At 38.7% G+C, this 13,554-nt stretch overlaps 3 protein-coding genes and 1 pseudogene across 5 annotated transcripts; 1 reads left to right on the top strand and 3 right to left on the bottom strand.

Annotated features, from left to right (window-relative positions):
- Nucleotides 1-5: 5 nt before the first annotated feature.
- Nucleotides 6-1,939, bottom strand: LOC123211944 (glucan endo-1,3-beta-glucosidase 11-like). Its single transcript, XM_044630933.1, has 3 exons — nucleotides 1,515-1,939; nucleotides 333-1,423; nucleotides 6-234 (listed from the first exon to the last, which is right to left on the bottom strand). The coding sequence occupies exons 1-3, from the start codon at nucleotides 1,570-1,572 to the stop codon at nucleotides 148-150; spliced, it is 1,236 nt and encodes a 411-aa protein (XP_044486868.1). The 5' UTR covers nucleotides 1,573-1,939; the 3' UTR covers nucleotides 6-147.
- Nucleotides 1,940-2,077: 138 nt separating this feature from the next.
- Nucleotides 2,078-5,192, bottom strand: LOC123211943 (granule-bound starch synthase 1, chloroplastic/amyloplastic-like). Its single transcript, XM_044630931.1, has 13 exons — nucleotides 4,824-5,192; nucleotides 4,641-4,721; nucleotides 4,458-4,556; nucleotides 4,272-4,361; nucleotides 4,006-4,069; nucleotides 3,824-3,924; nucleotides 3,638-3,747; nucleotides 3,322-3,565; nucleotides 3,068-3,244; nucleotides 2,766-2,957; nucleotides 2,596-2,682; nucleotides 2,373-2,501; nucleotides 2,078-2,279 (listed from the first exon to the last, which is right to left on the bottom strand). The coding sequence occupies exons 1-13, from the start codon at nucleotides 5,172-5,174 to the stop codon at nucleotides 2,163-2,165; spliced, it is 1,842 nt and encodes a 613-aa protein (XP_044486866.1). The 5' UTR covers nucleotides 5,175-5,192; the 3' UTR covers nucleotides 2,078-2,162.
- A 1,550-nt stretch (nucleotides 5,193-6,742) lies between these two features.
- On the top strand, nucleotides 6,743-8,788 carry LOC123211550 (annotated as a pseudogene).
- Nucleotides 8,226-12,880, bottom strand: LOC123211549. Of its 3 annotated transcripts, none has more exons than XR_006501437.1 (7): nucleotides 12,036-12,878; nucleotides 11,603-11,759; nucleotides 11,287-11,463; nucleotides 11,101-11,184; nucleotides 10,342-10,423; nucleotides 9,593-10,091; nucleotides 8,226-8,973 (listed from the first exon to the last, which is right to left on the bottom strand). XR_006501437.1 is itself a non-coding variant. In XM_044630350.1 (6 exons), the coding sequence occupies exons 1-6, from the start codon at nucleotides 12,359-12,361 to the stop codon at nucleotides 9,649-9,651; spliced, it is 1,269 nt and encodes a 422-aa protein (XP_044486285.1). In that variant the 5' UTR covers nucleotides 12,362-12,878; the 3' UTR covers nucleotides 9,388-9,648. The 3 variants fall into 3 exon arrangements, 1 of the variants encoding a protein (XP_044486285.1); XR_006501438.1 differs by lacking the exon at nucleotides 8,226-8,973 and adding an exon at nucleotides 9,388-9,502 and having other exon boundaries at nucleotides 12,036-12,880; XM_044630350.1 differs by lacking the exon at nucleotides 8,226-8,973 and having other exon boundaries at nucleotides 9,388-10,091.
- Nucleotides 12,881-13,554: the final 674 nt, after the last annotated feature.

The raw sequence follows: 13,554 nt of genomic DNA, 5'->3' as shown, positions 1-13,554 counted from the left end.
CACATAGGATCCACAAAAAAGCTTGGATTATGCGGTGTAGGGGGTTGATAAGAGAACCTACTTTACTGGAAAGGTACAGACAGTGTTAAGAATTTCACTTTTCCCTTCCCCGACTCCAATGGCATCCAAACTGTTGCATCTTATTCTTTAGTTGGAGTAACGTTGAATTCTACTAGAGCACCAGACCATCATAACTAACGTAAACGTGAAACCGCCGTAATTGACTTTTCTCTCCTGCCACCACAAAAAGATATCAGAATCCGATTGAACACGCGCTAATGATCAATCAAAACTAATGCTAGTAAACCTGAAACAGAAAGGAAAAAACTGACCGGAGCTGAAGAAATGGACAAATAACCACTGGAAGAAATAGAAGTGTCTGGCATGGTAGGAGCAGAAAGTGGACCGGGCAAGGAAACACTAGTGTTGTTGGTAATGGAATTAAGCCCGAGTGCATAAACAGGCGCTCCATCTGGTTTAAACAGACCGTAATTTCTCTCGGAAGTAGGTCCAGGCTTCATATTTTCATTAAACAAAGCAAATACATATATAATCAAATCACTATTGGGTCTCATTGGTGTCCCTTTCTTGGACGAAACCAACTTAAATAAATTCCCATTATACATCTTCGCATTCTCTATTGTTGCACCTGCTTCGTCTTCATCTCCTTTAGATGGCCACCCTGTCTCCGATATGTGAACCGTAAGTTTCTTGTAACCCACTGAACCAAGTGCCGAGTAAACTGCATCAATCTGTGCAAATAACATGTTTTCATAATGAAGATTGGACCAGGGATCAACTATTCCTTGGTTTGGCTCAAATAATACAAAATCTAAGGGTACTTGCTTTGGATTTCCTTTGTAAGCAAAATAAGGGTAAGCGTTAATCAAGAAGGGTGATCCAGTTTTAGAAAGAAATTCCAGGATTGAAGCAATTAAATTAACCAGATCTTCACGAAAGGCTCCGGCTGAAGGTGGGAAAGAGGTTTCAAGAATGGCTAAAGAATGTGCACTAGTGACAGTGACTTGGTCCGCTAGTCCTAGATCGACTAATGCAGTGTGGACACTTTCCATTGCAGGAAGTAGAGACCCAGATAGAGAAGTGTCGTTAAAGGTTAAAACTTCATTGCCTACTGTGACGCAAGTGATTTTTGTAGCTGGTAAATAAGCTTGTACATTTTGCATGACCCAAGCTGTAGCTTCATCTGGGTCTTCCATTTTCGATAGGTACTCATTGCCCAAACCAACAATGAACTCCACTCCAGTGTTTGCAAAAGCTTTGAGAACTCTTGGATCTGCATCATACAGCTTCACTTTTGTTGCACCAATTGATTTCAGTAATGGTATTACATTCTCTGGGGTTGGAAGATTATTAGCAATTTGGCCATAATTGATCCCAACTGAGCTCACACCGAGCACAAATACTGCGCACACAAATTAAAACCAGTATCTAGTCATTCATTCATTCATCAGCAAATTCAAGAATTGATTAGAGGGGGTTTGTTTTGTACGTACCTGAAATGAAGAGAATAATAATCAAAGAGGTAAAGTAGTGGAATCTACTCAAATCCATAGATCTCTATCTTCCTGGTAAGCAAGCAATTGGAAGGTGGGAAAGAAGTGAAGTGAAAATGCCAAAATGGGAATTCAAAGTAAGCTTTTTGAGAGTGAGCTCAGCTGGACAAAGGCAATGGGTTGGTATTTGTAGTTGCAGGCCAGTAGCAGAGCCTCTCATTTCCAGTAGTAGAGTGTGGAGGTGCACTCGGCGTACGATAGCATAAAGTTAGATCAGTTTTTGTAGTTAAAAAAGGTGGCTTTACGATGTAATAAGTGAAGGCATTGTTTGTGATAAGCGTCGTGATTTGGAAGCTTCACACGGTTACCATTCTTTCTATTATTATAAGGTTTCCAGAAAGGAATACACGACATTCAATGGAAGCAAAGCGAAATATACCTAACCTACTTGATGAAGTGATCTCCGGTGGAATGTCATATCCGGGTTTTAGTTACTTCACAAACATCAGCATGGAAATAGAATCTCTGATTATGAGAGATTGATGACACAGAAATGAGAAAAATTAGAAAACCAAGCATTTATTTACCATCGATAGACTACTTTGTACTTATTCATATTAATAAATGCATTAAGTCTAAACGGGGTGCTTAGGGAGTGGCTACATTTTCCTTGGCAAGAGGTGCAATCTCCTCCCCTTCAGTACCTACTTCACTTCCTGCAACCTCCAAACTCAGTAGCATCTTGTCCCACAGTTTGGCTGGTCCCTGTTTCAAAACCAGGAACCATTTTTATTTCTACCTAAGAAAAATAAGTTAATTACTTCAGATTTCTCTCTCTCAACTCAGTAATATACTAACCTTCCATGAAAGATCTTTGGTCATGCAGTTCTTGATCATCTCCTTTAAGGCTGGGGTACCGTAGGCTGTGAGCACTCTTTTCACTGTTCTTGCTACTGCTTCAACATCAGCTGGATCCAATTTCTCGCACTGGAAGGACAAACACAATCCATCATCTTTCAGTAAAAGAATAGAACAAATAGGAAATTGTGTGTTGTAGTCTCGCTTATTGTCAATCACTTACGTCAACATTGAAGCTTCCAATATGGAATCCCGTGAAACCTTCTTTGACAGTGTCAACAAGTCCACCAGTAGAGGAAACAATGGGGACCTGTGGAAGAATTGATGATTATTGGACCTACTGCCTTGAAAAGTTAATAATATGTGGTTGCAGAGAGGAATTAGGTGGATTACTGTTCCATATCGCTGGGCTTGCAACTGAATGAGACCACATGGCTCAAATCTGCTAGTGATCAACATATAATCAGCCCCAGCTATGATCTTATGCGCCAAGGAAGCATTGAACTTTGCTACTCCTCTAGCCTTGTCAGGATACTGTATTTCTAGCTGTTCAATCTGTTTCTCCAGGTGCTTCTTCCCAGTTCCCTGAAACAATGAAGACATTAGAAATTTTATTTCTACTTAATGTGCTGCAGAAGAAACAAAAACTGGAAAGCGAATTTTGTTTTTCTTTTTTTTCCTTCTTGGAAACTTACAAGGACTACGATCTGAACATTCTCTCCAATGAATTCCGAAATAGCCGCAACCAGAATATCTGAACCCTTTTGTTCTTCTAGTCTTCCAATGAAACCTATGACAGGGATATTCCTGTCAACTGGAAGCCCAACTGCTGCTTGAAGGGCTTCTTTCAATAAAGGCTTTGCTTCCATAACCTGAATATCAAAATTTCAATGAGTAACTTCATGCCAGGACATATATTTGAGAAGTAACTCTTTTCAAAGGCACTTACAGTGGTGTCATCATATTTGACATCAATGTATTTGTCTGTTGCAGGGTTCCACTCTTGAACATCCATGCCATTCACAATGCCTGTGATGCCTGTTTTACGAATAATGTTATCCAATTCAACACCTTTATCCTCTCCGGAAATAAGTTCCTTAGCATAGTGGGGGCTAACAGTCACGACCCTGTCAGATTCCAATATTCCAGCCTTCATCCAATTGATCTTTCTCCCCTTCACAGGCTTGTCATTCCTGCCAAAAGAAACCCCTTTAAAACATGGCCAGTGTATGTAACAACAGACAAAATTGCTCTAGGAAACATACCCGTCAATAAAGTCGAAAGATCCCTTGAATTGATCAGGCAAATTGAGCAGAGGGAAATCAGTGAAAGCAAACCTGCCTTGATAGGCTATGTTGTGGATGCAAAAAGCAACCTTCCATAGTAAAAAATCATATTAATTCTATTCCCAGAGTTTAAGAGATTAACCCCAAGTGCTAAAGTCAACTTACCTTAGCATTTTTGCAAATGTCTCTTAATTGGCACATGGATTTCAGATAGCATGGAAGCAAAGCAGTGTGCCAATCATTGCAAACAAAGACAACATCTTCCCCTGCAAGAAGGTAGAAAAATGACACTTGCATTGAAGCAATTCCGGAAAGGAAATATAAAATTCATAGAAGATATTACCTACCATATGGCCCTGAGAAATATTCACTGTTATTTAAGTTCAGAACCCTAGGAGCCTCTATAGCAGCCTGAAAGCAACAAACATTGAATTTTGAGTTGTATATTCACTATTGTAGACACAAACAGAAGTGCTTTTTCATCTTCATCAATTCCCCACACATCTCAATATGACATGGCCATAAACAAGCCAGCTTAGTTACTTCCATTGCTTTTTAGTCAAAAGGATGACCATTAAAAAAGGTAAAAATTTGAGAAAGTAGGATCGCTTGCCTGGCATAATAAGCTAAATCGAAGTTGGTTGTCCTGGTAATCCTGTCCTGCCCTTGGGCCATATATTTTGGCTCCAGTTTTACCCCAAACCTGTTGTATTCAGAAAGGTTAAATTCAGGACTACCAGAAACTTTAGTTCTATATTTATTCCACATCTTTATACAAGATGAAAACCAAGCATCAAACCTTCTCAAGGAACATAGGATGATCAACAAAGACACGATCCACTCCCCGTTTGTAGCAGTGGAAGAATCGGACAGTTTCGATTCTATCCCCAACTTTAACCTACAAAAGCAAGAAAATTACTTGAGGAAAATTGCTAAAACAGCATTCAGTTGACCAGGACATTTCTAGAGATGGAGAATTTACCTCAACTAACGTATTAGTGTCCCATGCATCTTTGTATTGGTCGTAGCGGGGAGACACAGTCATAACACGATGTCCATTAGCCTAAAAAATAATCAGGCATTAAAATCAGAAAGATTTATAATCCACAAAGCCCAAAGATTTTGCATTACAAAGAATGAGACAAAACAAGAAATAATTACTAACAGCCAGAGCAGGTGGAAGTCCTCCAACGACATCACCAAGTCCACCGGTTTTACTCCATGGACCAACCTCAGCTGACACAACCACTATTCTCATCCCTTGTCCACATACAATTGTTCCTGAAGGCATGTCACTCGTTGTTGAATGCACTTTCTTAACAGCCTTCAAAGGCATTGCTTTGACATTGGTTTTTACTTGTAGTCTATCAACCACGTTCAATGATCTTAAGCCATTATGAGTCATGGATTGATTCCTCAAGCCCATCTGTGCTAAATTGGCTTTAGCCACAGCCCTAAATGTTCCATTCACTTGAGTACTTCCAGGTACAAATTGTGAGGTGGTCCCAGTTGCCATCTCTTCTATACTTGGTCTGTGGAAAAACCTCAACACTCAATGATCTGTTTCAAGTGACCAAAAAAAAAAAAAAAAAAAACTGTAGATCACTAACCGGTGAAAATGATGAAAGAATTATAGATTATAGCAAGTAGTTACAGCCTATCTATATGTATAGGTATATGCATTTAGAATGATTTACTAAACTGTTAGATTAAAATCAGGAGATTTCATAGAGTCAATTAGATTTTATTATGATCTTAACAAATTCAGAAAATCTCTCCTCACAACTAGCTACTCACCAGTAACCACTTCTAGTTTTGTGACAACTAGAGAAGACTTGAGTTGGGTTCCTTGCAAGTGTTATAATGCCAAGTATTATTTGTACTGGTTGCCTAGATGAATGTGACAATAGACGTGGCATTATAACAACGGTTGAACTGGCTCTCTTTACCTAGGCACACATCAAGATTTGCTAGGCGAGGTTAAATCCCATGTGAATGGGAGGTGGGATCGGTGAATGTGGTGGATTTTGAGCAGTTAAGAACAGTCAGTTGGTGACAAAACCATACATCACGCACTAATCCTGAGATTAATGTTCTACACTGATGGACTTAAACGGATTCTGTTAGTTCTTTTAACATCCCAATCGACAACTAACATCATTCCCATTCCCTGAGAGATCTTTTCAGTATTTTGAGTAATATCTCTTGTACTCAGAAATGGGGCTATCTCGTGACAATGAATATTGAACGCTTCAATGCAAATGCACCCTCTCACAGTCCTCGAGATCATGGTCCACTGGCATAGGGCGCCGTTTGCATTCAGCCAACTTGCAGTGCTCAAGTCCCGTGGTTTACATGCATTTTTTTTTTTTTAAATTTCATTTGCATCCATTCAATCTCACCTGGAGTTTGAAAAATATCACAACCGAGAACTGTATATTTGTTTTTTGATTGTGACTGATGAAGAAATTGTTGAATTAACACCTCAAAGGCCCTTTTGAAATGCTACTTTCATAGTTCCATCAATGGGTTAGATTCAACATGGTCACCTTACACATTTTCTTTGACCCCATTCCCTCATGTTACTCCCAAAATTTTCCTCCCTTTCTTCCACTCATGAGATGGGAAATAAAGATTGATGAAATTGAAATTGCTCCAGAGTTGGATGGAATCAACTGTTTTGAGACAACAGTCTCGTATCGATTCAGTTTTCTACTTATTATTGCTGATGCTGATGCCTTTTTATTGAAGAGAAAGATAAATTCATGTCTATAATTGATAAATGCTTTTTTATTGATAATTATTATCGGCAGTCACCATTGAATCAAATTACAACATTTACAAAAAATTATCTTCCTGATCACGTTTATAATCAATAATAAAAAGAATTTAAATGCAAATAGTTCAACATGAATTAAGCAGTATTTATCAGGCAAATATTTAGTAGCTTTTCGGCTAAAAGTCATAGCTCCAAGTAAGGTTAGGCTGACCACGGAGAATTTAGCGCAGCCCAGATTGGGTATGTGTCGGCGAGTAGTAGTATAGTATGCATAATCGAAGAGTCACCGTGGTGGCGGTTGTTAGACAAATAATAAATTCCTAAGCAATTGGCTTCTCTTTGTGAAGGAGGCGATCATTCCTGTGCTTCTTTTTCTCGCATTCTCTGCCCCTTTCTCCAGCTTTATGCGCTCTTTTCTCCTCTCTTTCTCTTACACATTTTCCTTATTAGCAATCCCATTTCTCTCTTCATCCTTGTACAAAGATGTCTTCCCTTTTTTCTTCTTCAATCAACACCATAACACCCCGCTCTCTTACAAATAATAACCCTTCACTCATTCCTTTTCTGGGATCCACCCGCAACCTCTGTTTCAGTCCTTTCACTAACTCTAATTTACCTCTTCCTAAGCTTCGCCAATCCAACATCGTTGCTGTATCTGATGTTAAGCAAAAACACTCCAAATCTTCTCCATCTGTTGGCAGTGTGGTAACTAATCACCAAGGATCTTTTAAGTTAGCTTAAAGTTTTAATTTAATTTTATTTTCTGTATTAATATTTGTATATATATTGTGTTTGCAGTTGATAACTAAGGAGGAAGGATTGGAGCTCTATGAAGACATGGTTTTGGGCAGAACATTTGAAGACATGTGTGCCCAGATGTACTACAGAGGCAAAATGTTTGGCTTTGTTCATTTATACAATGGCCAAGAAGCTGTGTCCACTGGTTTTATCAAACTCTTTTAAAAACAGGACACTGTTGTTAGTACTTATAGAGACCACGTTCATGCTTTAAGTAAAGGAGTGGCTGCTCGTGAAGTAATGAGTGAGCTCTTTGGCAAGACCAATGGTTGTGTTAGAGGCCAAGGAGGGTCCATGCACATGTTCTCTAAGGAACATAATTTGATCGGTGGATTTGCATTCATCGGTGAAGGGATACCTATTGCCACTGGTGCTGCATTTACCTCAAAGTATAAACGAGAGGTCTTGAAAGAGACTAATCGTGATGATGTCACAGTTGCCTTCTCTGGAGATGGTACTTGTAACAATGCACAGTTTTATGAGTGTTTAAATATGGCGGCATTGTGGAAATTGCCTATTGTGTTTGTGGTGGAGAACAACTTGTGGGCAATCGAGATGTCACATTTGAGAGCAACCTCTGATCCTGAGATATGAAAGAATAGACCAGCCTTTGGAATGCCAGGTGTTCATGTAGATGGAATGGATGTTTTGAAGGTGAGAGAAGTAGCTAAGGAGGCCATCGAGAGAGCCAGGAGAGGGGATGGACCCACTTTGGTTGAATGTGAGACTTCAGGTTCAGAGGACACTCTTTGGCTGATCCTGATGAGCTTCGTGATCCTTGTGAGTCTTAAAATTGAGTACTGCCAATAATTTTGATAGTTCCCAGTTGACCATGCCTATATTCTATTGGCTTTGTCCAGCACTTCGTAAAAATGCACTAATACATAATATTGGAGTTGTGAACATTGCTTGCAATTAACATGAACCTTGGGCAATTTTATAGCTTGATTCTAAGTGAATATCAATTACAAGGATTTTTGACAAAGCTCCAGTTTAAATTCGTTATTTCTTACACATATTCAAAGTTGTAAAATTTCTCTGCGCTAGAGGCATATCATCCTTTTACATGTGTTTTTTAGCTGAATATACATAAAGCTGTTGTATTACTGTTTTTATTTTTCAGCTGAGAAGGCTCACTACGCTGCTAGACATCCCCTCACAGCTTTAAAGAAGTACATGATTGAGAGCAATCTGGCCACTGAAACTGAGTTAAAAGCCATAGAGAAGAAGATCGATGAGTTGGTTGAGGATTCTGTGGAATTTGCAGATGCAAGCCCACTCCCACCTCGAAGTCAGCTATTGGAAAATGTTTTTGCTGACCCAAAAGGCTTTGGTATTAGCCCTGATGGAAAATACAATGTGAGAATCCCAAATTCACACAAGGAACCGCCCATGTCTAGTTTACATGTAATGGCAGAAGTCCTTTCATCTTATAGTAGTCATTGCTTCCTGCTTACTATAATTTTCGTTTTGTTGCATTCCCTGGACCCTGGATACTTTGTGCTGTACTAAAAATTTTCTTTGAAACAAGTCTTCAATATTATCCGGTAACATATCCCTGCCTTCTGTTCTTTGATTGTATGCTTTTTTTTTTGCACTACTACCTAGTAATTTTTTTGTTAGTTTTTTCTTCTTCTTCTTGGTTGGTCGTGCGCTAAGCAAGGTAGGCCAGAACAAGATGAACATCTTTAGCAGAAACATCCACTATGCCAATGATTTGACTTTGCAACCTGTCAACCTGGGCACACGGAGAGAAGTTTAATTGCTTGATATGAAGACTACAAAGGCTTCAAAATGCTGCAATTAGACGCAACTCCTGCAGTAACTCTAAGAAGCATGATTATGAAAAAGCAAGCAGGCATGGCATGGTCGGAACCAGGAAAATGTTAAGCAACATAAAACATAATGCTTATGTCTCTGTAAGATGGGGAAGAAAAAACAGATTTCCCAGGAATATGTTGACAGAGATTAAGCATGAACCTAGGCCAAACTGGATTACAGTCCAATCAATGACCGAATCCTCTAGATAAGCAATTACTGAACAAAGAATTCTGCACCTTTGATTATCATGAAAGAGAAATACTGCAAAACAGGGGTTGCTTCTGTATAACCTGATTTGTTCTTCATATCATCATGCAATTAAGAAATAAAGTCGAGAAACATGAATATGCTTGTTATTCAGGCTGCGTAAAATTCTTTGATGACAAAGCCATTTTAAAGAATAAACCGTAGGATCTTTTTATCCTTTTCTATCTGAAGCTGCTAAGCTGGTCAAACATAACAAAAATAATAAATAAAAAATACAACTCCCTACTCTTCCAAAAGGATGGACAAGAATCATCTTTGCAATTTCTCACCTCACTGTGGCAGCAAATTGGCTGGCATCTCTATAATATGCAAAAAGCTCTGTAATTCACAACCTCCTTCCAATGTTTGCAAACCGTCTGGCTATTCCAAATATTACTGCCTTGGTAAAGAGTCCTTGATCAAGACTATAAGCAAGGGTAATTGCTCCAGCAACAACTAAAAGCTTAGGCATGTTCCCTCCTACAGGCTCATTAGATGAATCTAACATTTCATTCTCTGATGAATCATTAGAGAAACTGTCTAAGGATCTTAGGTAGTCTGCACTGACTTTGGTGTTGATCTGGGCCATGAATGCACAATGTGAGAGTGAGGCTGCAGATGCTCTTTCCTTCAGATATGCACGCAAGCCAGGGTCAATCTTCTTGACGGCTCCCCACATACCCTGTCGGATGCCAAGCTTCGCAATTTCCCAGGGAATACCCATGTCTTCATGATGGAATAGTAAGACCTCACAAGCAGACAGCTGGCTATCCCCTCTCCTTGATTCAACTGGTTCACATCCACACTTATTACACATTGATTGTTCATTAAAAGACAGTGAATTAGAAAACTCTATACAACTTGTCCACATTGTTTAAAGAAATTTTAGATGATTTTTTCCTTTTGTTCACCAGTACTAGGAGACCACTACAATTTCTTCTCTTTAGTGAAGTAAATTCAATGCATATTAGTGGTGTTCTATGTCTATAAAACAAAAAACCATAAAGAATTTCTAACTGAAATACAAGACAACCATTACCTGGGCGAATGCACCAACTTGAATAGAACAAATCCACACGTTTGGGTTTGTTACGCCTTGGCACAGAGGGGAAGGGTACTCCCTAGAACATGTATAAACAGCAGAAAAGTCATTTATGGAACAGTGTACATCAACAAAACAGAGACAGCAAATTTGATGGAAAAAAACAGTTATAAAAAATTATCCCTACTAAAACTAATGCGAAGGGAACTGAAAACTAAAGCTATGACTGAAGAATAACATACAACTAAGACTGGTAAAACCAGTTCCTAATTTCCAAACAAACAGATCATTATGAAAAAATGGGATAGAACAAGTGGAGTCACATCGACATCTATTATGATATGAGGAAGCATTAGTGGAGCTAAATTGAGACATAAGCACAAATAATGAAACTCAGACAATAGCTATCAGAAAACACAACTCCATACTTGGGAAGTCATTTAGCAAAGTATGGCATATTAAATATGCCACTTTCGTTTTACTAAATATGTCCCAATCAAAAGTTCCAACTGCAATTAAAAAAACCTAAAACAATAGGTGGATACACTTGTAAGAAAATACTGAAACCCTGTCGCGTGTACAGAGAAGAGATAGATAGTCCCATAATCCATAGATAGATAAACAGGAAGAAACTGGAATGAAGTAGATGCTGATTTCTTACCAGAGGGAAAAAGTAAATTGGTTGTTTTTTTTTCACTTCCTAAACCAATTTCAAATTAGCTCAAAGATAGTACAGAAAGTTCCCATTTGTCATACCTTGGTCACACAGTAGTAAGCTCGTCCAGACTCCCAAATGCGACGTCCTATAACATATTCTCTGTCACTACAAAAGAAGGGAAACTGGACCACAAAAATCATTTTCAGATAGGCCAAAGCAACACGACATCTTGTGCACAAGAAGGAGAAAAGGAGAATATATAGAAGAAAGAAATAGTTCCTGACCTTGCGCACCCATTGAACTACCATCGTTCCAGTGGTGGGGCAGTCCTCCAAAGTAGAGGCATATATAAGCATGTCATCCCACTTTAACCGAAAATCATCATCCCAAAAGAAATCCCTCACCATCTCAGGAGTGGCATCCTCAAAGATGGTACTGCTTCGATATTGTGGAGGGCCAGTCTAGCAAAACAATCAAAAACAAAATATTCAATCACAAACCTGAGAAGGGAAAGCAATTAAAAGTTTACCTTCATTTATGAATTCTTTCACTCAAAAAGCCAAACACCCAAATGACACAATTTAAAGAAATGAGGGCTACCTCAGGATCTCTCTGCCAAGCTTGATATCGCATAGTCTGCGTAGAACGATCCATCATGTGTATCCAAGAAGGACCTCCATCTTTCACTTCAACAAGCCTACATAAATGCTCTAAATCATCCTCTGTCACTACCACTGTGTTCTGCCTCTGCAACGAACTGAACAAACAGAGTCAATCTGTAAGTAACGTCCCAAATTGTAATCTTAATCCTATTCTCAATTTATCTCTAATGCTCATAATTCCGATAGCATCATACACAAAAGTGAAATGGTCCCATAGCCTAAACAATCAAACAAACAAAAGCTAAAAGATAGCTAATGCATTCCATATCATCAGACTTAATAATCTTGTTCCGTCCCCAAATTGTAATCTTTACCATAGTATGCCAAAGGGAGTCACAAAATTACGAAGAATTGAATAAAGGGATCCAAACCTGTAATCAGAATTGATTGTAGCCTGGTCAATGAAAGCGTCATCATCAGAAACTCCGAATATGCAAGTGGGCAACTGAAACTTCAAAAAGTTGAGGCTGGGAATGGAAGCCAAACCAATGGAAGATGAATTCGAAACCTTGGAAAGTGAAGCATCCACCAAATCCCTACAATCGAAATTGACCCATTTAGGCTTCCACGCCCAACCGACCAAAACCCCAAGAATCACAGAAATCCACAAAGGCGCTATAAACATCATCATCTCTCTCAAAACATCGGCCATGGTGGGTTTGTTGAAGATCTCCCATAAAACCGAAGTAAAGCCCATGTTATTAATTATAATTAACAAACCAAAGGAAAGGAATGCACAAATAGGAAGAAAAGCCCAGAAACCCCTTAATTGAATCGAAGTGCGTGGAGCACAGAGATTCTTCTTCGAGGGTTTGAAAGAGATGAGAGAAAAGAAAACAACCCTAACAACAAAAAGGCATTATAATAGAGAAATATGAAAAAGGAAAGAAACAAGGGACATAGGGAGGTTTAGAAGATAAGCGCGGCAGAGCAGAGATACACAACACAAGATTATTGGGATAAGGGTTGTAAGATCAGCGGTAGGAAAACATCTTCTTCGGATTACCGTAGGGCCAGAAGCAGAGTATATAATAATATAAATATATGGAAAGATTTTTGTTTAACTAGCGTAAGTAAATCTGTGGCTTTGACCTAGAGATTGTTGTCTTATAATATCACGCGGTGCCCATGTCATATCTGCAATAACTTCAACAAGAGCTGTGCTGTCGCATTCTCTTCTTGTTATTCATGTTTTCTCAAAATGAAATTTTTTTAACCTTTTCATACTTGTCCTCACCCGACTACATAAATATGCGACTTTTTCTGGGTTTCATGTTATCAGATGAACAAGCTTCTTCGTTTTTTTAATTTTTTTGGTTTCTTTTTGGGTAAAAATAATATCTTCTTCACGAGGATTTATTGAAAGATATCATCTTCATTGTAGTACATAGCTAATAATAGATGCAATATTGTTAAAGTATCTCGTGGTTCTTCTAGTCTTATATTTTCATCATAACACACCCATCAAGGTGAAAATCAGGACTCATAAGAAAGAACTCTATGACTTGATAAGCAAAACAGCCATATGGGTTTTCATGTTTTAAATTGAGCAATGATGTGGTAGTGTCTGATTTTCTGGTGACAAGCTGCGGATCATCTGCAAGCTTGCGTGATTATGCGACAGCCTTTTTTTTAACCCCAACTTTTGGTTTAAAAGCTTGCTTTCACTTTGTAAATTCAAAGAGACAAAAGAGAGGAAATGGTTAGGCCGAAATCCATTAGCCAGTCCGTGTTGGAAAGAAAGTATAGTGGCTCTAGTAGTGCGCATAAGCTGGACCGACCACCGTGAAATTATCAATCCATGAAATACATGTTTTCGTCATGCATTTTCTGTTTGTGGTATGCACTAGGTGTTCTCTTTCTAAACAAGAACATTGATCTAACTTTTTC

This window comes from Mangifera indica, chromosome 3 (genome assembly GCF_011075055.1).
Source record: "Mangifera indica cultivar Alphonso chromosome 3, CATAS_Mindica_2.1, whole genome shotgun sequence".
Lineage (NCBI taxonomy): Eukaryota > Viridiplantae > Streptophyta > Magnoliopsida > Sapindales > Anacardiaceae > Mangifera > Mangifera indica.
The sequence above is the reverse complement of the archived record's forward strand: the minus strand, read 5'-3'. Positions and strand labels throughout refer to the sequence as shown.

Coding starts and splice junctions, on each gene's coding strand:
- LOC123211944 (XM_044630933.1), bottom strand. CDS start 1,572: ATGGATTTGAGTAGATTCCACTACTTTACCTCTTTGATTATTATTCTC. Junction 1,424..1,514: donor TATTATTCTCTTCATTTCAG/GTACGTACAAAA, acceptor TTGTGTGCGCAG/TATTTGTGCTCGGTGTGAGC. Junction 235..332: donor TGTCCATTTCTTCAGCTCCG/GTCAGTTTTTTC, acceptor TTGTGGTGGCAG/GAGAGAAAAGTCAATTACGG.
- LOC123211943 (XM_044630931.1), bottom strand. CDS start 5,174: ATGGCAACTGGGACCACCTCACAATTTGTACCTGGAAGTACTCAAGTG. Junction 4,557..4,640: donor ACACTAATACGTTAGTTGAG/GTAAATTCTCCA, acceptor TTGCTTTTGTAG/GTTAAAGTTGGGGATAGAAT. Junction 4,362..4,457: donor ATCCTATGTTCCTTGAGAAG/GTTTGATGCTTG, acceptor TGAATACAACAG/GTTTGGGGTAAAACTGGAGC.
- LOC123211549 (XM_044630350.1), bottom strand. CDS start 12,361: ATGGGCTTTACTTCGGTTTTATGGGAGATCTTCAACAAACCCACCATG. Junction 11,185..11,286: donor TAGTTCAATGGGTGCGCAAG/GTCAGGAACTAT, acceptor TTTGTGGTCCAG/TTTCCCTTCTTTTGTAGTGA. Junction 10,092..10,341: donor AAGTTGGTGCATTCGCCCAG/GTAATGGTTGTC, acceptor GATGTGAACCAG/TTGAATCAAGGAGAGGGGAT.